The sequence below is a fragment of the Mus caroli genome, unplaced genomic scaffold, assembly GCF_978045245.1.
Source record: "Mus caroli unplaced genomic scaffold, Mus_caroli_1 scaffold_18, whole genome shotgun sequence".
Classification (NCBI taxonomy): domain Eukaryota; kingdom Metazoa; phylum Chordata; class Mammalia; order Rodentia; family Muridae; genus Mus; species Mus caroli.
Window position 1 is genome coordinate 56,599,896 of NW_028227273.1, and position 22,501 is coordinate 56,622,396.

The 22,501-nt window shown below is 43.7% G+C and overlaps 3 protein-coding genes across 3 annotated transcripts; 2 read left to right on the forward strand and 1 right to left on the reverse strand.

The window, feature by feature from the left end:
- Positions 1–3,175: 3,175 nt before the first annotated feature.
- Positions 3,176–4,114, forward strand: Or10c1 (olfactory receptor family 10 subfamily C member 1). Its single transcript, XM_021150125.1, has one exon. It carries the CDS (start codon positions 3,176–3,178, stop codon positions 4,112–4,114), a length of 939 nt encoding a protein of 312 aa, XP_021005784.1.
- Positions 4,115–17,824: 13,710 nt separating this feature from the next.
- Positions 17,825–18,985, forward strand: Or2i1 (olfactory receptor family 2 subfamily I member 1). The gene has a single exon (XM_021185728.2). It carries the CDS (start codon positions 17,825–17,827, stop codon positions 18,983–18,985), a length of 1,161 nt encoding a protein of 386 aa, XP_021041387.1.
- A 797-nt stretch (positions 18,986–19,782) lies between these two features.
- Ubd (ubiquitin like modifier D) lies at positions 19,783–21,977 on the reverse strand. The gene is made up of 2 exons (XM_021150111.2): positions 21,928–21,977; positions 19,783–20,644 (listed from the first exon to the last, which is right to left on the reverse strand). Exons 1-2 carry the CDS (start codon positions 21,946–21,948, stop codon positions 20,177–20,179), a joined length of 489 nt encoding a protein of 162 aa, XP_021005770.1. The 5' UTR covers positions 21,949–21,977; the 3' UTR covers positions 19,783–20,176.
- Positions 21,978–22,501: the final 524 nt, after the last annotated feature.

The following is a 22,501-nucleotide window of genomic DNA, read 5'->3' on the forward strand; positions in this document are numbered from 1 at the left end:
AGAGGATCAAACCACATACAGAAGCATCTATTAACTGATTCTGAACAAAGAAATGTTAAATGCTAGCAAGGCAGATATTTGTTTATTTTAAGCTCGAGGAAGTGTGTCCTCAACAGGACCTTCCTGTATCCTTCAGCATCTGAGAATTGAGCCCTCATCTCCAACACTAGCACGATGATAAAAAGTAAAGGGTCAACAGGAAGGCTCCAGGCTTTATGTGTGTGGTGCTATCTCACAGTCAGTACAAATTGTAACTCAGAAAGTCATGAATAGCAAAAGCTCTAACACCAAAATCCTAAAAGGTCAAAATCTCTAAAGTCTAACATCCCTGAAAGTCATCAACATCATTATATTTCAAGTAACTACAGATATAAAGCTCTGTGCACACAACTGCCAGCCATATCGCTATGTTTACACACTTTGCTTATTGGCTCATGTCTGTAATAATATACATTCATAAGTGTTATACCTATGTGAGCTTCGTGAATGTACTTGAGCTGAGTGCTATGCATGCAAAAAATTGCATGCTTTTGCCTAACTTGTGAGATAAAGTAATCTGTTTTCCAATGTTTTTTGTTCCTTAAATAGATACTCCTTTGAAAATGTAAATAAATGATTTTAAAGTAATTTTTTAAAATACTTTCAGAATTACATTTTAGAGATTTAAACTTTTGTGATTATGACATTCAAAACTGTCTTCTGAGACAGTGGTACAAACTCCTTACTGGACATCGCCTGTGTAGTCCTTTTCTGCTTGGGAAAATAGCCATTGATAAAAGCAGGTTCTCCCTTCTGCAACATGGGTCCCTCAGCAGGAGGGTTTCCTTTTAGTCTCTCAGGGCCTATTCTCCCAGCATATTCTTCTCTCAAATTAGGGGAGCCTTCTACAACTCTTATGAGTTAAGGCACTCTAAAAGCAGAATTTTATGTGGGCTATATCTGTCGATATTTATCACATTATAAAGTAAAATTGCTGAAGCCCAGCATGATGGCGAATGCCTGTATTCCCAACATTTTGGAAGATGGAGGTTTTGACCAGGGAAGAGTTCAGGGTCGTGCTCAGATATATAAAGAATTTGGAGGCAGCCTGGGCTACTTGAGACAGAATGAGAAAAGAAGGAGTTCGGGATAAGAGAGATAAATGGAATAAGAGAGAAAAGAAAGGAAGAGAAAGATGGCTGGAGGAATCTAGTATTCTGCAAAACTATAGTTTAAGGGGAGGTTTGTAATCAGGGCAGCAAACACTGGCAAAAAGGTTCCCTGTCCTTGGCTGGTCAGTGGGATAGTGGTGGTGAACTGTTTTAAAAGAGTTAAGGGTAGCCTGGTCTACATAATGAGCTCTAGGCTAACCAGAGCCTCAATGTGATTCTGTCTCAATAAATAAATGAAAATAAAATAAAGCAAAACACGGTAGACAAAAAAAAAATCAACTTCTGTCCTCTATGTGTAGACACATGAACACATATACACACGTACACTCACACACTATAAAATCATTATTGAACAATATCAATGAATAATGTATTAATAATAAGTAGAATTATTGGTTTTGTAGATGTAGTGACATCTACAATGATGGAAAGAAGAAAATAATGAGGGGAAAAATAAAAACGGCTGACCAAGGAGAGTATATGAGAGCTAAGAGAGAGACCCATAACCCTTGAAATTGTCTGCAGAAGGTTCTCCCAGGCCGTCCTGAGATCCCTGCCACCTAAGGAACAGGCTCCAAAATAACATTAATTAGTTGTGTGAGGCTTTCCCAATTGTAAAGCAGAATGTACTGGGAGACTCAGGTCCTCAGAGACATAAAGAAAATCCTCCTGCTGAGGGACCTATCTTGCAGAGGGTGAAAAATTAAGGCAGTCACCAGGCACCACCTGCTTTTATCAATGGCTATTTTTCCAAGTAGGAAAACATTATACAGAAGATGTACAGGAAAACACAGGGAGATCCAGGATAAAATAAAGCAGGGATTGACCTGCAGCAGAGCTAGTGTGTGGGTGGGCTCATGATTCTAATGTGAGCATTTGTAATTGTGCATACCATTTGAATTTAGGTATCTGCTTAAGTTTATCTTTTTAGTTGTGTATATTTTATTATATATAGTGACTTTCGTGTTATTTGTAATGATGTTTGTGTGTGTACATAATATATGGTACATTTGTGACCTTGAATGAACCTGGATTCTGAGATTATTCATTTACTCTTCTTTGCTTAGATTTAGTACTGCAACATGTTAGTGTTTGCATCTCTTGCCTTGTGTACAGGGTCTGGGCATTCTGTATGTATCATGATATAAAAGGATGAGTCTGAGAAGAACCAAGATGAGGAGATGAGCAACTGAAGGAGGCCTTGTATTCCACTGCATTTTTATTACAGAGCTCTTCACTCATATAACCAGCTAATAGCTTTATTTCCTGCAGCTGCCTGAAAGAGCTGATTATTTTGAGTCTTCCCTGCCAAACTGTGAGCTCTATTTGAGGTAAGATAATAGCAAATAAAAAGACGCTTCTGCAAGATGGGAAAGAATGGATCAAAGAAGAGAATCACTGAGAGGAAGAAAGAAATATTGGAGAATAAAGAGATAACGAGTTTAGAGAAAGAACAGGACAGAAAATGCCCTGACTTGGAATAGGATTGTTTTTTGTCCTGCTCTGAGTGTGAATCAAATGTCCGTTCACTGGGGAAGGAAATGTCCACCCCAGCCAAGACAGGAAATGGTGAAGCATGAAAAAGCTGGATATGGTGGTGACTTATGCTAATCTCAGGGCTCTGGATGCTGAGGCAAGAGGATCGAGGTGAATTGCAGACCAGTGTGGAATATAGTGAATGCTGGGCCTTCCTGGGATATAATTGAAACCTAAAATGAGAGAGAGAGAGAGAGAGAGAGAGAGAGAGAGAGAGAGAGAGAGAGAGAGAGAGAGAGAGAGAGAGATCCTAAGCCAGAGCAGAAGAGTCTGAATTCAGTGTGTACTTCTGAGGATGAGGTAGGTCAGTGCAAAAAGACCAGAAACAAATATCCACCCAGGGTTCCTAGGATGACCTGGGTATAACATGGGCTTGTGCCTGGACATCTCAGTTCTAAGCCCCGATAGCCTAAGAAAAAAGGAGTAACCAGGCAGACACAGTGGTGGCTCTTCCCCACTCCTCTCACTTGACCAAAGGCTGGAGCAAGATGGGCACCAACTCCTCTCTGGTGACTGAGTTCGTGCTGGTGGGCTTCTCGCGTCTGGTCCACCTGCAGGGCATTCTCTTCTCCCTATTCTTGTCCGTCTACCTGCTCACTGTGGCAGGCAATCTCCTCATCGTGGCGCTAGTCTCCACAGACGCAGCGTTGCAGTCTCCCATGTACTTCTTCCTCCGCATCCTCTCAGCCCTGGAGATCTGCTACACGTCGGTCACAGTCCCCTTGCTGCTGCACCATCTGCTCACTGGCCGGCGCCACATCTCGCGCTCTGGCTGCGCTCTGCAAATGTTCTTTTTCCTTTTCTTTGGTGCCACCGAGTGCTGCCTGCTGGCTGCCATGGCCTATGACCGCTATGCTGCGATCTGCGAGCCCCTGCGCTACCAGGTCCTGCTCAGCCGCAGGGTTTGTGTGCAGCTCGCGGGCGCCGCGTGGTCTTGCGGGGCTCTAGTGGGGCTGGGCCACACCTCCTTCATCTTCTCCTTGCCCTTCTGTGGCCCCAACGCTGTCCCTCACTTCTTCTGTGAGATCCAGCCGGTGCTGCAGTTGGTGTGTGGAGACACCTCGCTCAACGAGCTGCAGATTATCCTGGCTGCCGCCCTTATCATCTTGTGCCCCTTTGGCCTCATTCTTAGCTCCTACGGACGGATCCTCGTCACCATTTTCCGCATTCCATCCGCTGCTGGTCGCCGCAAAGCCTTCTCCACCTGTTCCTCCCACCTGGTAGTGGTGTCTCTCTTCTATGGTACTGCCATCTTTATCTATATCCGCCCTAAGGCCAGCTATGACCCAACCACGGACCCCCTGCTGTCCCTCTTCTATGCTGTGATCACCCCCATCCTCAATCCTGTCATCTACAGCCTGAGGAATGCAGACGTCAAGGCCGCCCTAAAAAGAAGCATCCAGAAAATGGGGCCCTCAGAGATTTGACAAAGGGTGGGAGATGACTCTTGAACAGAACTCCGTGTTCCACATTACCAAGGATCAAAGGAGAGAAGACCTGGAACACAGACTTACCGTTAAAGAGCTATTGACTTCCTCAACATTCACTCATCTATTCTGTCTTCTGTTACAAAGGGTTGATTTTGCCAGAGTAAATTGGCCCAGAGGTGGTGGCAGTGCATGCCTTAAATCCCAGAAGTCCAGAGGCAAAGGCTAGGAGAAAATTATACACACACACACAACTATGGAGATGATAAAATTTTCACCTATATACAGAGCAATAGTCCTGAAAGTTATCTGGCATTGAGACATAGGGTTATTTCCAGACTGTATACTAACTCAGGATTAGTATACAGTTATATATAGCTAGCACACATAAGTACATCCATCGAGGAGAGGAGGAGGAGGGGGAGAAGGAGAAAGAGGAGGAGGAGGAGGGGGAGAGGGAGGAAGAGGAGGGTAATATGTCCCTAGTAAAAACAAATCTCTTAAAAAGTGAAAGGCGGGCTGGTGAGATGGCCCAGTGGGTAAGAGCACCCGACTGCTCTTCCGAAGGTCCGGAGTTCAAACCCCAGCAACCACATCACATGGTGGCTCGCAACCATCCGTAATGAGATCTGACGCCCTCTTCTGGTGTGTCAGAAGACAGCTACAGTGTACTTACATATAATAATAAATAAATAAATCTTAAAAAAAAAGAGCTCTAAAAAAAAGTGAAAGGCAATCAGAAAGAATCATGGAAGTCAGATCTTATTAACATTAATACAGCATAGAGTTTGAAAGGATTAATATTAATGCACTTAAATTCAAGTATTTTGTTTGGGGGTTTTTGTTGGTTTTTTTTGTGGTTCTTTTTTTGTTTGTTTTAGTTTTGTTTTTCACTGTGTTTTGTGGTTTTGGGGTGGGTTGGGGGGTTGGTTGGTTGGTTGGTTGGTTTTGTTTATTTGTTTTTGGTTTGGTTGGTTGGTTGGTTAGTTTTCGAAAGAGTCTGCTAGAGCTCTGGCAGGTCTCAAACTCATTATGTAACCTAAACCTGGCCTTAAACTCCTGATTCCCCCCACACACCTCTGCCTCACAAATGTTGAGACTATAGGTGTATACCACCACACCTGGCTTGAATTCAAATCCTAATTTTTTTTCAACTAATCAGCTGTGTGATCATAAACAAATGAAATTGTCTGCACTTTAAATCCTTATCCATAGAACTGAAATTACAAAGAAGTCAATTTCTCTGAGAGCTTGTGAAAACCCACACTACATGGGTATCTCTACAAATATTTTTAATAGTAAGTCAGACAGATTTGTACAGAAAGCAGTGTCCATTTCACAGTGTGTGCCTTTGCTGGGGGAATAAGCATGTTTTTGCATCAATGCGGTTGGTACTTAGAAAACTCAGAGAAAGCTAGAGAAAGATGCCACACAAGGCTGCAGGAAAATGCCCCCCCCCCGCCCCCTGCATCAGTGAGACAAACCAAGAGCATCCAGGACACTGAAGAAGAATATAATGGCCATGAAGTACAAGATCCCGTGGGAGACAAAGTTAATAATGAAAAGTTCTGGTGGTGCAATCCACAACCCAATGCTTTGGAGGCTGAGACAGGAGGACTACTGCAAGTTCCAGGCCAGTCAGGACTACAGAATAAAACCCTGTCCCAAGAAAAAAGAGTCTCCCGGAGGATCAAGAGGACACCAATAATTCCTAATAATTAAAATGCATAGTCTCACAAGAGACAGCTATATCTGGGTCCTCTCAGCAAAATCTTGTTAGTGTATGCCGGGGCCTAGCAAACACAGAAGTGGATGCTCACAGTCAGCTATTGGATGGATCACAGTGCCCCCAATGAAGGATCTAGAGAGAGTACCCAAGGAGCTGTGGGGATCTGCAACCCTATAGGTGGAACAGCAATATGAACTAACCAGTACCCACCAGAGCTCTTGTCTCTAGCTGCATATGTATCAGAAGATGGCCTAGTCGGCCATCAGTGGAAAGAGAAGCCCATTGGTCTTGCAAACTTTATATGCCTCAGTACAGGGGACAGCCAGGGCCAAGAAGTGGGAGTGGGTGGGTGGGGGAGTGGGTAGGGGAGCATGTGGGGGACTTTTGGAATAGCATTGGAAATGTAAATGAAATAAATACCTAATTAAAAAAGATTAAATAAATAAAATAAAACAAAAAAATGCATAAGGCATGATAAGTGAGAGAGTAAACAGGCTGTATTATACACAGAAATAAGACTGTCAAAGAAATTTAGTTTTAAAAGAAGAAAAGTGTAAAATAAAATCCACATGATTTTTATCGTTCCTGACACTCATTCACCGTCTTCTGTGCGCTTGTTGCTCTGCTTGACACTGTGAAACCTGAGTCAACACGGGATGGTGATTTTGTGCCGTCTTTGTCTGGAGAGAAAATGCTAATACCCATGAAAGTGTCATTAAACACTGTGAATCTGGGAAATATGGATCTCAAACCTTTACAGTGGGACGGGGGTGTTGGCTCAGTGGTAAAGTACTCCCCTAGTAAGCCCAAGGCCCTGGCCTCAATTCCCAAAACTAAAGAAAAAAATTACACATGGGTGGTTACTCTACCAGCACCCAGGAAGATGGCATGACCTCCCCCATCTTACCAGTGATTAAAGCCTCAGTACCCTTGGTATCTCATAGCAGTAGAACATCTACAGAGAGGAAGGACATCACAGAGGAGCTACCTGAAGGATTTGCAGCATGGCTCCTCCTCTGATCACTGGAATTCTTATAGCCAGAGTGAAACCTGACAGCAGAACTGAACATTTAAAATGCAACATATTCACCTCCTGGTCCCCTCCATCTACACGTCCTTCAGAGGCCTCTCTAGCTAACTGGTACTTTGGCATTTTGCCATTGGTTTCCCTTGGACACAAGCTTTATGAAACTCACAGCAAAACTTACCCCTCATCTCCATGATAGGCACAGTAGTACTCTTCTGGTCTTATCGGAAATGTCTTCTTTTTTGAGACAGGGTCTTGCTGTATAACTAAGGTTGGTCTTGCACTAGCAGTTCTTGAGTTCTGGGATTAAAGGCAAAGCCATCACACCCTACTAACAATACTTTTTAACTCATTTATGGAGGCATCGTTAACCTATAATTAATTGTATATATTTAAATAGTCTGGGGGACTGGCGAGATGGCTCAGTGGGTAAGAGCACTGACTGCTCTTCCAAAGGTCCTGAGTTCAAATCCCAACAACCACGTGGTGGCTCATAACCACCAGTAATGAGATCTGACACTCTCTTCTGGTGTGTCAGAAGACAGCAACAGTGTGCTTTTTTTATAATAATAAATAAATCTTTGGGCTGGAGCAAGCAGGACCGACATGAGCAAGTAGGGTTGACTAGAACAAACAGAGGTCCTAAATTCAATTCCCAACAACTACATGAAGGCTCATAACCATTTGCACAGCTACAGTGTACTCATATACATAAAATAAAATAAATAATAGTAATTTTTTAAAGGGCTGGAAAGATGGCTCAGTGGTTAAGAGCACTGGTTGCTTGCACTTCCAGAGGTCCTGAGTTCAATTCACAGCAACCACATGGTGGCTCACAACTATCTGAAATGGGATCTGATGCCCTCTTCTGGTGTGTCTGAAGACAGCTACAGTGTACTAATATAAATGAAATAAATAAATCTGAGGAGGAGGAGGAGGAGGAGGAAGAAGAAGAAGGAGGAGAAGAAGAAGAAGAAGAAGAAGAAGAAGAAGAAGAAGAAGAAGAAGAAGAAGAAGAAGAAGAAGAAGAAGAAGAAGAAGAAGAAGAAGAAGAAGAAGAAGAAGAAGAAGATAGTTGCTAACAACTTTCACCTACATCCTATCACTACAGAGCAGTTTGCCTTTTCGGGAAATTTATATGAGTGGACTTTTTTGTCTGACTACTTTAAAACAACATGATTGCTTACAGATCCATCCATGCTTTTTGTTTTGTTTTGTTTAAAGGTTTATTTATTTATTATATGTAAGTACACTGTAGCTGTTTTCAGACACTCCAAAAGAGGATATCCAATCTCATTAAAGTGGTTGTGAGCCACCATGTGGTTGCTGGGATTTGCACTCAAGACTTTCAGAAGAGCAGTCAGTGCTCTTAACCACTAAGCCATGGATCCAGCCCAGATCCATCCATGTTATAGTATATAATATATTCATTTCTGAGTAGTATCCCATCATATAAGACCTCAATTTATGCCTCCATCTGCTGATGAAAACATGGAATGTGTCCAGGTTTTTCCTCTTACATATGAAGTATTTGTGAACATTTGTAATTAACCATGTGCTCCTTGCTCTCAGTGTGTCTGGTTACATGCACACAGATGTACAATAGCCATATCACATGGAGTTGGTTTTGAGTGAGGAAAGCCCTGGGTTAAGGGTTGAGACTGGGAACTGGAGAGATGGCTCAGCAGATAAGGGTGCTTCTCCAAGCACAAGGACCTGATTTGAATCCCCAGAAACCACAAGATGGAAGGAGAGAACCAACCCCCACAGGCTGTCCTCTGACTTCAACACATGTGCACAACTCATGAGCACATGTATGCCCACAAAAATGCACACAGAGGAGATGTATTAGAGGGGTCAGGATCAAGTGTGGAGATCATGAATGCAAACCTGCAGCTGCTGGGGTTGGGGGGGTCTCTGAGGGAGGCTTCCAGGAGTCAATGCAGATGACCTTAGCTGAGATGCATAATAATGGGGTTATTGAACTTGAAGAGGCTGCCTCCTGTTGAAGTGGTAACATTGTCAAAGACTCGGTCCTGTCATTTGATGTTTTTCTGGAAACTGTCTTATGAGAGGATATTTTGCTGAAGCAGACACCTGAGAGGATGTTTTGCTAAGAACAGACACACAATGTTTTCCTGGAAGCTGTCTATTGAAAGGGCATGTGAAGTTTCGCTGGAGCAGTCACTTGGAAAGGTGTGTGATGTCTGGCAAGAGTGTAAGTATAATCCAACAGACAGTGGAGGACACGCTGGCATTGGTTCACCTTGCTGGTCTTTGTTGGACTTGACGCTGCTGGTCTTTGCTTATGACTCTCTGGCACTGGTTTGCCTTGCCTTCTTGGCTGATCTTCCCTTTTCATGACTTTGTAGAGAGAAATGGATCCAAGAACTTCTGGTGGCGTTTCAGCTGCATCTTGCCACTTCAGCCAACTGGTACCAACTGACTGAGTCTCAGTCAACTCAAACCCTGAGTCAGGGTTTCTTCTGGATTAACCAACTGCTGCTGATTCTTGTTTGGTGTTTTGCTAGTGGACTGGACTGCTGACAACAAAGATTGTAATCACCCACTCCCCCAAAGAACTACTTCTAAACAGGTTCACGTCTCCCTTGTCCTATTAGCCATCTTCCTCCCTTGCCTCTTGTGGACAGTGTGCTAGAAGGGAGGTTGAAGCCTTAAGAACCCATATTAAAGTTGATTTTGAGAAATTTAAGCCTACATCCTGTAGCCAGGCAGGACTCCCAGTGAAGAGATAAGGACACCAGCCAACCCACAAAAGTTTCGACACAAAATTTATACTGTCTAAAAGAAATGCAGGGACAAAAATGGAGCAGAGACTGAGGGAACGGCCAACCAATAACCAGCTCAACTTGAAACCCATCCCATGGACAAGTACCAATTCCTGACACTATAAATGATACTCTGTTATGCTTGCATACAGGAGCCTAGCATAACTGTCCTCTGAGAAGCTCCACCTAGCAGCTTACTGAAACAGATGTAGACACCCATAGCCAGACTTTGGATGGAGGTAAAGGAATCTTATGGAAGACTTAGGGGAAGGACTGAAGGCCCTGAAGTGGATAGGAACGCCACAGGAAGACCAACAGAGTCAACTAATGTGGACCTCTGGGAACTCTTAGAAACTGAGCCACAAGGCCATACACAGGCTGGACAGAGACCTCCAGCACACATGTAGCAGATGTGCAGCTCAGCCTCCATGTGGGTCCCCTAACAACTGACACAGGTGCTATCCCTAAAGCTGTTGCCTGTCTGTGGAATTTGTTTCCCTACAGGGCTGCCAAGTCTGGTCTCAGTGGGAGAGGATGTGCATATCCCTGCAGAGACTTGATTCTTCAGGGTGAGAAGAAGTGGAGGGGGGGCACCTTCTCAGAGGAGAATGGGAGGGAAGATTCAGGGAGAGACTCTGTGAGGGGAGACCAAAAGGGGCAGCGATTTGGATGTAAAATAATAAATAATAAAATGCACACACAATAAATAACGTTTTGAAGTTAAGACTGAAGACTTGGAGCCAGGTCCAGTGACTCACACTTACAATCTTAGCATTCAGAATACTGAGGCAGGAGGATTGTCTTTGATACCAAGGCAGCTTAGACTGTATAAAACCCTGTTTCTGAAAAAATTAATAATAATAATAATAATTAATAATAATAATATAATGGACTGAAGCCTTCGGTTATAAGCTCTACTGTTACAAAATTTCCAATGATCTAGGACAAATACCAACCTGTCACCATAATAAACAAATAGAAGTCTGATTTAAATTTAAATTTTGTGCTGTACTAGGTTAGAGATCTACTGCTCTGTGCTTATCCTCCTGTGGATCTTCTGCTTCCTGAAGCTAAATATCTCACAAAGAACAAATTCAGAGAGCGTGGTGAACGCCCCTTCTCCACCATCACTGCTAAAGGATCTTGACACCATCAAGTCCTGAGCCACATTTAAGTAGGTCCACTTGGTGCCACAGTAAACACCAGTCATGATAGGTAACAAAGTTCTGAATTCATTAATTCTGATTCTAGACGAGAAAGAAGGCAAGGACAAAGGTTTCTGTTTCGTGTTCGTGTAGACTTCCAGCAGACTATAGACATTCGAAAGTTAAGACACAGAGAGGACCTGTCTTACAGCTGATGCCTCATTCCAGAACAAGCCTCTCTCTCTCTCTCTCTCTCTCTCTCTCTCTCTCTCTCTCTCTCTCTCTCTCTCTCTCTCTCTCTCTCTCTCTCTCCCCAACCCTGTGAGCTGCACCTAAGCGCATCCAACCTCTAATCTGGAAACTCCTCTGAGACAGCAGTCTCAGATCAATACCTGGGTGTGCACACAGTCAGAAAGTGTAGCTCACCAGCATGGGTGCTATTAGAATGCAGCTTCTTAGAGGCCCATTGGACTTGCAAACTTTATATGCCCCAGTACAGGGGAACGCCAGGGCCAAAAAGTGGGAGTGGTTGGGTAGGGAGGTGGGGGGGGAGGGTATGGGAGACTTTTGGGATAGCATTGGAAATGTAAATGAGGAAAATACCTAATTAAAAAAAAGAGAGAAAAAAAAAAGAATGAAGCTTCTTGACATCGTAGGTCTACATATCAGGTATGAGCACTAAATCATCAGCTTAGCTATCTGATCAAGCGATGAATACCTCCCCCAAAGACTCATGAAAATCCTTCCCTTTGTATCACTGATCATGTTTTACTTGAAACTGTTTCAAAGAGCTCAAGAGATTATTGCTGTGCTTCAGGATCTGAGCGTCCTCCAGAACTGCATCGTTTAGCCACAAGGTGGCAGCATGAACTACAAAAGATAGTGTTGCATCTTTTAGCCACATGATGGCAGCATGCGTCCACCATACTGGAGGTGATGCCTGCTGTGTTCCTGTTCCTGCTGAAAAAGGAGGCGTGAAAATTGAGGTCAAAGTTTTTGTAAACAGTAACTTTAAATACATTTCCAAAACAGAAAGTGTATTTGGTCCAAATAAGTCATCTAAGAAAAAAGATCCTTTCCACCAACACGCATTTAACACTGTCCCTTCCTCCTACCAGTGACTAAGCAAGTCGTGGCAGAAAGACTTCATGCAGGTTCATGCAGACCCTGAGACTCTCTATACTGAAGCTCATTAAGCTCTGATGAAGAAGGTGTGGCCTTTACAGGTCTCTCCTCCATCATCAGTCTGTCCTGTTTCTTGTCTATCCAGATCCCACAAAAGACAAAAAAATGCTTCTGATTTTGTTTTAATTTTCTGATCACACAGATTTTTTTGTTGTTGTTGTTTTGTTTTGTTTTTTATTAGATATTTTCTTCATTTGCATTTCAAATGCTATCCCCTTTCCTAGTTTCCTGAACCCACCCACTCCTGCTTCCTGGTCCTGTACTGGGGCATAGAACCTTCACAGGATCAAGGGCCTTTCCTCCCATTGATGGCCTACTAGGCCATCCTCTGCTACATATGCAACTAGAGACACAAGCTCTGGGGGTACTGTGAATATTGTTGTTCCTCCTATAGGGCTGCAGACCCCTTCAGCTCCTTGGATACTTTCTTTAACTTCTTCATTGGGGGCCCTGTGTTCCATCCAAAAGTTGACTGTGAGCATCCACTTCTGTATTTGCCAGGCACTGGCATAGCCTCACAAGAGACAGCTATATTAGGGTCCTGTCAGCAAAATCTTGTTGACATATGCAATAGTGTCTGGGTTTGGTGGTTGTTTATGGGATGGACCCCCGGGTGGGGCAGTCTCTGGATGGTCCATCCTTCTGTCTCAGCTCTGAACTTTGTCTCTGTAACTCCTTCCATGGGTATTTTGTTCCCCATTCTAAGGAGGAAGTATCCACACTTTGGTCTTCCTTCTTCTTGAGTTTCATGTGTTTTGCAAATTGTATCTTGGGTATTCTAAGTTTCTGGACTAATATCCACTTATCAGTGAGTGCATATCATGTCTGTTCTTTTGTGATTGGGTTACCTCACTCAGGATGATATCCTCCAGATCCATCTATTTGCCTAAGAATTTCATAAATTCCTTGTTTTTAATAGCTGAGTAGTACTCCATTGTATACATGTACCACATTTTTCTAATCCATTCCTCTGTTGAGGGACATCTGGGTTTAAATGAACAAAAGATTCTACACCAGGTCGGCATACATAGGAGATGAGATTTATTTCTGGAAAAAAACAGTTTGAGAACATCGGCCACCACAATGGGGGGGGGGGCGGTTGATTCTGAATCCCAGCCAAAGAGAGTTCTTTACTATAGGTTTCCCAAGAGGGTAGATGATCTAAGCTTTTGCTACAAGCTCATATATTATTTGGGTTGCTGTATGCCATAAGTCGAGAAGGCACAGAAAATAGGGAGAATTACTATAACTCGAGGCTACCTGGGGCTCATAAAGCAGGAGGACCCGCCCCCCTGCTAAAGCAGGAGTGGGAAAGAGAGAGAAGGGGGCTACAGGGAAGGATGACTGGATCACTCCCACACTGCCAAATCCAGTCTCTATTTTGTTCTTTTAAACACTGAGGCTACCTCACTGGAGTTTCCTGTCCAACTTGCAGGCAGCTGCATCAACAAGGAGTCTCTTGCCCTCCACACAATTCCTTGCTGTTTCTTCTCCAGACGTTGCTTTCTGATGCTTGTAAGTTTCATGGGCCTTATAAATCTCCTGGTATGCCACGTAACATGATATTGCCATCCTGAGACACAACTACATCACATACAGAATATACATATGCAGATGGCTTTTGCCCTTGCCATTTAAAGTCTGCTGTCTTTCTTGTGTGTGCACTTATAGTAAGGTATGGGCATGTGTATGCTACAATACAGGTGTGGAAGACCATAGACAACTTGCAGGACTCAGTTCTCTCCTTCTATCATGTCACTTCTGGGTATGGAATTCAGATGGTCAGGCTTGGTGGCAAGTACCTCTACTTTTGAGCCATTTCACCAGCCCTAAACAAGCAATTATAATTGCAGAAAACAATCTGAACCAGATATCCAGAGAGATGAAGACATGATGTAGGTGAGGGACTACAGAAAATTTCCAGATCGCTGAAGAAGAAAATGGAAGGAAAAAGGGCAGAGTTTTAATTTTTGTGGATAGTTACTCACCAAAATGTATAGCATGAGTAGAAAATGGATCACACACAAAATACTCAAGAATAAAAAGGAGCTGAAGGGACTTAGGGGCAAACAGGACAGGTGGCAGGTGATAAAAGCTAATGGCATGAGCCAAAGTCTCATGTCTCATGATGAGATCGGTATCAGGAAACATGCCCGTAATCGCAGCACTCAGGAGCTTGGGCTATGTAATGTAGTAAAATGCTGTTCCTTTTTCAAAGGAGCCTAAATCTGAAGTATCTCCAATAGATTAAGGCTGCTCTACAGACATCATGGCAGAGATTTGCTGAGGGTTAGTAAGTCAGTCAGTGAATGGGGAAAGTAGAAATAACCATAATTGGAGAATATGCTGCCTATTGGCTCCACACCCTGCCAGAGACACCGTGCCCTGAAGGGATAGTCTTTCCAGGATTCTCCCCTCCAGTCCCTCAGGGAATGTCTCTCTGGACAGCCCCATGGAAAGTACTAATTATGAGAGTGGGACAAAGATTCCCCAGAGCTCCACCCATGCTCTTGCAAGGAGCAGGGCAAGTAAATTCCTCTGTTTCCTCTCTAGTGAGAAGAGATGTCATTATTCTTCCTTTCTCTCTCTCTCCCATTAGATTTTAGAAAGGTATTTTCAGGGCATTCACCAGCTAAGGTAAATCGGCTACCATCACAAGTCTCAAGCTTTTGTCCTGCGTGTGCCCCTTACTGTCCAGTAACAGCCTCCACCTTTGCTTCTGTATGCCCACTCCACAAACTTATGCATCCTCCTTCCAAACCATTGATTTATTTCTCTGCTGAACAGAATGGCATCCACCCCTGGTCTTCTTCCCAGAGTGCCTGGCTCTGATCTCGGATACTCCTTCCAGCAACCCATACAGTCAACTATTTGTGTCTTTTGTTAATCTTTCCCTCCATCATTTCAAACTCATAGCATCCAGAACACGAGCAAGACACCAACATAAACTCAAGTCTGAAAACGGGGACCAGAGGTTAAACATGAAGGTAAGTTTGCTACATTCCCCTAAGAATAAATGATTTTGCAGCTCAGGGTGAGTTCTAGAAGATCAAGGGAGGTTTTAAGACACGCTATTGAATTTATAACATATTTTGCCTTCTGAAACTCAGTGGTGTGGGTGTGTGTTAGAACTGTGTTCTTGGGGATTTGTACATAAGAAAAAGACATTGTCTGTGGAGTTTTATAAGTGTGTACCCGTTTCATTCATGCCTGAAGGCAAATGTTTTAGGACTTGCCTAGCTGTGCTGATATATGGTTATGCAATCCCAACACTGAAGAGTTTGACTTTTTGTAATTCAACAACTCCAGCCAGCCACTACTACTTCACAGTTTATTGCCATGTCTTAAATTTCATTCATGTTCCAATGCTATGAAGTTGTCTAGAAATAAAGATGAAGCTTTGCATGTCCCTTTATCTCCCATAATCTGGCATAATAGAACCTGTGAATTCAGCCAAGACCTTGGAGTTAATCAGGTTTAAGTCAAAATCTTCTATCATTTATAAACAATGTGACGGTGGACACATTTAATTTTGATCTCCTCCCTACTCTGCCTGATTTCCAATCGAGGAAATATTAAACTTAATACATGATAGGAAAGTAGATCTTCACATCAAGTCTGTTACCCCTCATGTCCTAGAGCTTGAGTGGTCCAGGAACACACACACACACACACATACACACACACATAGTCTCAGCTCTCAGGTGGCCAAAGTAGGACAATTCTGAGTTCGAGGCCAGCTTAGAATAATACATAATAATAAGACTCTGTCTTGAAAAACAAAACAATTTCCCAGGCCAGGGATATGATTCCGTGTGTGACCAGTAGGGAGATATATATGAGCAATGCACAAGGCCCTGGGTTCAATTTCCAACACTAAAAAGAATCAAATAATAAAAACAAAACTGTATATGCTAGTTTATAAATAGGGGTGATAACAGTTAACACTCACCTACTGTGTGCCAGGCACTGTTCAAAGCACTCGGTGTATCTAACTCTTGTTACCAACTTATGTTTCCATAGGACGAATAGGGGCACAGAGGGGTTAGGTACACGCCCACGGGTATCATCTAGAAAGTAGCAATTGAGACTCAAATCTAAGGAACCTTAAGTTCTTATTCACACTGAAACTTACTCTACCTGGTGAGGATAAGCAAGGTGTTGTATAGGGAGAGGGATTACTTCCTGAAAAAAAAAAACTAAAAAGCTTGTGATTGATCGATTGGGGGTGGGAGGGTGCATACCACATCATACATGTGAAGGTCAGAGGACAACTTGAAGGAGTCGGTTCTCTTCCACTGTATGGATCCCAGAGTTGAAACTCAGGCCATCAGGCAGCAAGGGCCTCTACCTGGTAAGACATCTTGCCAGGCCAGAGGGCTGTGGTTCTTTTTAAATTAAAAGCACTAAGTATGTTCACAAGTTATATATGTGATATCTGTCATAAAACATGCATAGAAAGACTCTTGTGCAAGTTTTATCTATTCTATCAACCATGATAATTTCTGTATCACCAGATTACTGAATTCAGTATCAATACCTGGAGCCTTGAAATTGAGGTCCTTTTTGTTTCTTGCATTTCTTTTAAATACGTTTGAGAAACAGTTGACAGGAAAGCCCATGATAGACCCAAGAAGTTAAATTCCACCACCATTTACACATGACAAACTTGAGGGAGAATGAGATGAAATGATTTCTACATCTCAAATAACCAACCAGACACTGGTGTTTTAGCTGAGTACAGTTCGAGGACTGAGGGCTCCTCATTTCTGGTCTGACAGGAAGTGTTCTTTCCTCTACCAGGCTAGTCTGTGGCGATCTTGGATGTCACATATACAGAAGGAGGTCTTGTGCATTGTATACAGCCTCCACAGGTTAGACAAAATAGTATAACATATTAAAAACAAAATCACAGAATAGGAGCATAGCTCAGTCTGAGCACACTTAGCATGCGCAAGGTTCCAGATTCAATCCCCAGCCCAAGGGTGGAGGGGGAACGAGGCACAATAAACTTTAAACGGGTTTATTTGAGCAAATAGCTATTTCTGAATAAGGCAAAAGTGGTTCAGTGGGCCACAGGGGGAAAACATAGGGAACATTTTGATAAGATGAACACAGAAGTAAAGCAAAAAACATTTGCTTGGATGCTGGACACTGTAGCTCATGATTATAATCCCAGCTCTCTGGAGGTTGACACAAAAGGATCAGGAGTTCAAAGGCCATCCTCTGCCTCTCAAGTAGAACTGAAGGCCAACCTGGGCTTCTTGAGACCCAATTGAAAAGAAGGGAGGGCGGGAGAGAGAGAAGCAGGCAAGGAGAGAAGGGAAGAAACCTCCAGACAGGCAGAGACAACAGAGGCAGAGAGGAAGGAAAGGAGACTAAGGACAAAAATATTTGATTGGCTACAGTTACCATATTTGGTGTAGTCCAGTGGAAACTCTATAGCTAGATATTTCTTGACTCCTCCTATCAGAGCGCATTTGGCTTTAACTGTTGCATAAACAGAAAAGGTGATAATACTGCTCCATCTAGTCTCACTCAGGCTTAACTCTTAGACAATGCCCACTTTTAAAGAAAACTGGGGGCGGGGGTGGGGGAGGGCAGGGTGCTCAGAGTGGAGTATGCCCTTCATATGCAAAGTATCTTTATAGCTGCACTTAGGAGGGATGCTGAATTTCTTCCTTAATCCCTGGAAGGGCAACCAGAACCAGGAACACAGACCAGGTTAGCTAGCGATAGACTTAGGACAATTTGATCTTGTAAATTGTCTCTAATTGGCTCACCTGTTAAGCAGAGTTTCTATCCCCCTTGAAGGACTTGTAAAGGAATACTGACATGTGGCTATGTAACAAAACTAAAACTTGGGCATGTGCCGAGTTTATCCCATATTGGAGGTTCTTGTTTGTTGTGGATAGCGGTAAGACGGGGTTTTACTATGAAGCTCTGGCTGGCCTCGAATTCACAGAAATTTCTGGCCTTTGCCTCCCAGCGCAAGGCCTGAAACACTGTCTAGCATTAAATATTTTTGTCTCGCCTTCCGAACCTTCTTGGAGTTTCCCCCCTCAGGCTAACCACAGCTCAGCGGAGCGCTTCCTACTGCTGGGTTTCAGCGACTGGCCCTCTCTGCAGCCTGTCCTCTTCGCACTGGTCCTTCTCTGCTACCTACTAACGCTCACAGGCAACGCGGCGTTGGTGCTGCTGGCCATTCGCGACCCTCGCCTGCACACACCCATGTACTACTTCCTTTGCCACTTGGCTCTGGTGGATGTGGGTTTCACCACTAGTGTGGTGCCACCGCTGCTGGCCAGCCTGCGCGGCTCAATGCTGCAGCTACCGCGCGCTGGGTGCATGGCTCAGCTGTGCTCATCGCTGGCGCTGGGCTCCGCCGAGTGCGTGCTGCTGGCAATCATGGCGCTGGACCGCGCGGCTGCCGTATGCAACCCTCTGCGCTACACCTCACTCGCCTCGCCGCTACTGTGCCGCACCCTGGCCGGAGCTTCCTGGCTCGGTGGCCTGGCCAACTCCGCGGCGCAGACCGCCCTGCTAGCCGCGCGTCCGCTGTGCGCACCTCGCTGTCTGGACCATTTCATCTGCGAGTTGCCGGCGCTGCTACAGCTGGCCTGCCGCGGCGGCCGCAGCGCCACCGAGCGCCAGATGTTCGCCGCGCGTGTGGTCATCCTGTTGGTGCCTTCGGCGGTCATCCTGGCCTCCTACATCGCCGTGGGCCGCGCGGTCTGGGGCATGCACTCCAGCTCTGGCTGGCGGAAAGCGGCGAGCACGTGTGGTTCTCACTTGACCGCCGTCTGCCTATTTTATGGCTCTGCCACCTACACCTACCTGCAACCTACGCATAGTTACAACCAGGGCCGTGGCAAATTCGTCTCGCTCTTCTACACGGTGGTCACTCCCGCTCTCAATCCTCTCATCTACACACTGAGGAACAAGGAAGTGAAGGGGGCGGCACTGAGGCTCTTGCGGAGTCTGGGGAGGCCATAGGTGGGACAGTGAAAAACCTGAGAAGGGCTCAGAGTCCTGGAAATAGGATGCTCATAATTTTTGTCTGTGCATAAGGATCTGCAAGTTTTGTGCTCCGTGAGTTCTGGGTTAGTAGAGAGATTCTTTTCTCTCACCGGGTAGGGTTTGGATTCTTGCGGGATGCCGAGAGGGGACTCCTGAAATATATAAACACTCTTAAATAGTGATGTGATAAATGGTTCTTGGGACTTTCAGTAAAGAGGGAAGCAGGATGCAGGAGGGGGCCAGATGCACCCTGAGGAGACTTTGTACCAGCCCTGAAGAATCCACATGGAGATAAGATGATGAGCACCCTGGTACTGACCTTTATTTTTTTCTCCAGGCTTACAAAAGACCTTAAAATATTCCATGACCTCGGCCATCAGGTGGAGTCTCTCTCGGGTTAATCAAGAAGTTATGGGCCCTACCTTACAGAGATCTCTTCCAGAAACAAGATATGGTTTCCATTCTTGGGGAGCCAGTCCAACTAATGCAAACCTAGCCAGGTCACCATGCCCACTACAGAATGTCAAAGAATGTCTGTAAATAATAGGCAATTGTGCTGGCCCTGGTTAAACTGGAACTCCCATCTGCCAGATAGGATAAGGCTCTTCCCCTTCCTTACCCACCCAACACATGGAGAAGGAGTTAGGTTTTATTTCATACCAAATATCTTTAAATAAGAAGATGATGACTGAATTTAAACAATTTATTAGACTATGATCCAGTTATGGTAAATAATCATATTCCATAACACGTTATTTCTCTATACTCTATAATTAAAATTCAATTTGGTTCAACAATCATTCATTGATCCACCTTCCCCTGCCTCCCAAGTCCTGGAATTAAGTTTGCACCACCACACCTGACTAAAGGTTCAGCTTTTGCCCTCATCAACAACCCTGCTAATGAACTATGTTAGAAACAAGATTCACAGACTTGACAAATACTTTTTTTTGAGAATTAATTTTTTTAATTAGGTATTTTCCTCATTTACATTTCCAATGCTATCCAAAATGTCCCCAATACACTCCTTGACAAATACTTCTAATCTACTCCACTTCCCTCAAATATTTATTTCATTCTCATTAATTTTTTATATCATCAAGAGACGTGATTGGTAATAGCTCAAAGGAAATCGGCTTTGAGCTTCTTGTCACCCCATCCCCGTGGTCATCCCCCAGTGCAGTGTGTTGTCAGAAAGAGCAAACTGCCACTCTTGATGTTGTAGTCAGCCATGATCTTTCCATCTTCCAGCTTCTTTCCATTGCAATTCACAACCTGCTTCTTAGGGATCACAGCGGTCACACTCTTGATCATCTCTTTCACCTGGGCCACTGAGCTGGATCTTCGAACTTGGAGGAGGTGCCTTTGCCCCTCGTTTTTTGACTCCACCAGAAACAAGGGCAGCTCTTCATCACTGGGCTTCACCACCTTTAGGGTAAGGTGGATAGTGGTTTCCTTGTCAATCCCATAAGATGACAATTTTCTATGGGGCTTAAGGATTTTGGAGTCTAGCAGAAGGATCTGGTCCTGTACAGAGACCTTGGTTTGGGACCTAATATGTTCATTTATCTTCTTCACTTTGTCATTCTCAGTGGTCTCAAAGGTCATTAACGGCCATTTCTTTGAATGGACAACCTAAGCAAAGAAAGCCAAGAGAGTCATCTAAGAATGCCTGCCATCCTCTACCCCCTACTCCTCAGCTTCACTGTTCTGACTGGTTGGCCCTCCGGTTCCTTCTCAACCATCTGCATCTCTCCCTCTCTTGAAACTTTTAATTCCTATATTATAACCCACATCAGAACATTAGGTCCGTGAAACTATGGGGCTTCAAAAGTTGTATACAGATCCTTAAACAAACCCAAAGAGGATTTCCAAGATTTGGCAGCCTCACAGAATGCTCTCAGCCATGACTCACCCTCTGTGACTAATTCAGAAAGAACCCTAATTAAGTTATAGTCTCTACACTGCTACGGTCTTACTAATGTTCCCATTCGTTTCTGGTAATGTCCATGTTGTGGTGATGCTGTGCTTAATGGTGTTAATCTGTATCTCTTTTATTTTTATATCTATTGTTATAGAACATAATATCCTTTTTAAATTAGATGAGGATCCCACTCACAGAAGACAAAAACTATATCTAAGTTTAACTTCATTTACTGAAGAATTAAGTTAGGGGAGAATCAGCCCTGTAAACTTTATGAAAACTTCCTCATACTCCATTCAAGAAACCTCCCCAACCTAGATATTCCATATTCTTCTTCAGTTTTGTCTTGTATTGGACATTGCCCTGATTGCACATTCTTTACATTGGAGCATAACCTGTTTAAGGTAATGTGTTAGTTATGTCACCAATAACAAGAAAAACAAGTTTTATGAAGTTTTCCTTTGAAAAGAGAGAGAAGCTTAAGGCTGAGAACTCTGAGAGTTATTTCCCTAATTTCACATCTGGCCAGCCTCATGAAGCAAAGTGTCCTACCATTTCTCCTAAGTGGGAATGGCAAAAATGGCTCAGCTGTTTAAATAAATAACAAATAAGTAAATCAATCAATCAATCAGTCAGTCAGTCAGTCAATAAAATCTCTTGCTGCCAAGCCTCACCTCTAAGCTTGATCCCTAGAACCAACATGGTGAAGAGAGAGAACTGACTCCTGAAGATTATCTTCTGGCTCTGACCCTACAGATACATGCACACATATAATAAATAAAATATTTTAAAAGTTTAATAAGTCAAATGACCAACCTCTCTTCAGAGTACCCTCTTCCTATTGTGCAGTTATCAATGTCTGCCTTTTCTCCTAAATGTTCCTCACCCAGCTGCCTCACCTTCTAGACCACTGTCCCCTCCCAAGTTGTGGAACTGTATCTCCAATACATGGAAATACTTTTCCTTCCCATTCATTTACCAAACCCCAACTTACCAAGGTGTGGACAGAAGCCATGTCTGTAGTCAGAGGCTGAATAAGAAAAGAGTCCTTGTGTCTGCTTATATGTGAGTAGATGGGTTGGAAATCCCCAAGTTCAATGTGTTGTCCAGTTTAGCAGCAACCTTTGTTCTCAATAATTCCTTTCACTTTTGCTGGGGTGGAGTTCATAATGGATACTGTACACAGATTTCTCCCCTTAGCCAATCTATCTGTATTCTTAGTTCTGTGCATAGAATAGTCATTCTAAGATAGGAATTTTGCCCAGGTTGACAATCCCCCTACCTTCTTCCAATCCTGTCTTAGTTCTGCCCAGCTACTACTAATCTTCCACTAGCTGGCCTGATAATTTGTGGTGCTTGTTTACCCTCCCTCACTGCCTAAATGAGCCTGGACTGCAGTTGTGACTTGGTGTCCTGGGGTAGGGTACTGCTTGCTGCATACATTTTGCTGTAGAAATATGTTCCCCTCTTTTAATATAAGTTAACATAGAAGGCCATTCCTGGTGTCTCCCCAGCTTATAGAACCTTGCTTATAAAGTCTTTAAACACACACACACACACATACACTT

Excerpts from the sequence above, each read along its gene's own strand:
- Or10c1 (XM_021150125.1), top strand. The coding sequence starts at position 3,176 with ATGGGCACCAACTCCTCTCTGGTGACTGAGTTCGTGCTGGTGGGCTTC.
- Or2i1 (XM_021185728.2), top strand. The coding sequence starts at position 17,825 with ATGTGGCTATGTAACAAAACTAAAACTTGGGCATGTGCCGAGTTTATC.
- Ubd (XM_021150111.2), bottom strand. The coding sequence starts at position 21,948 with ATGGCTTCTGTCCACACCTTG. Across the intron at positions 20,645-21,927 it reads TGGCTTCTGTCCACACCTTG|GTTGTCCATTCAAAGAAATG; the intron begins GTAAGTTGGGGT and ends TTCTTTGCTTAG.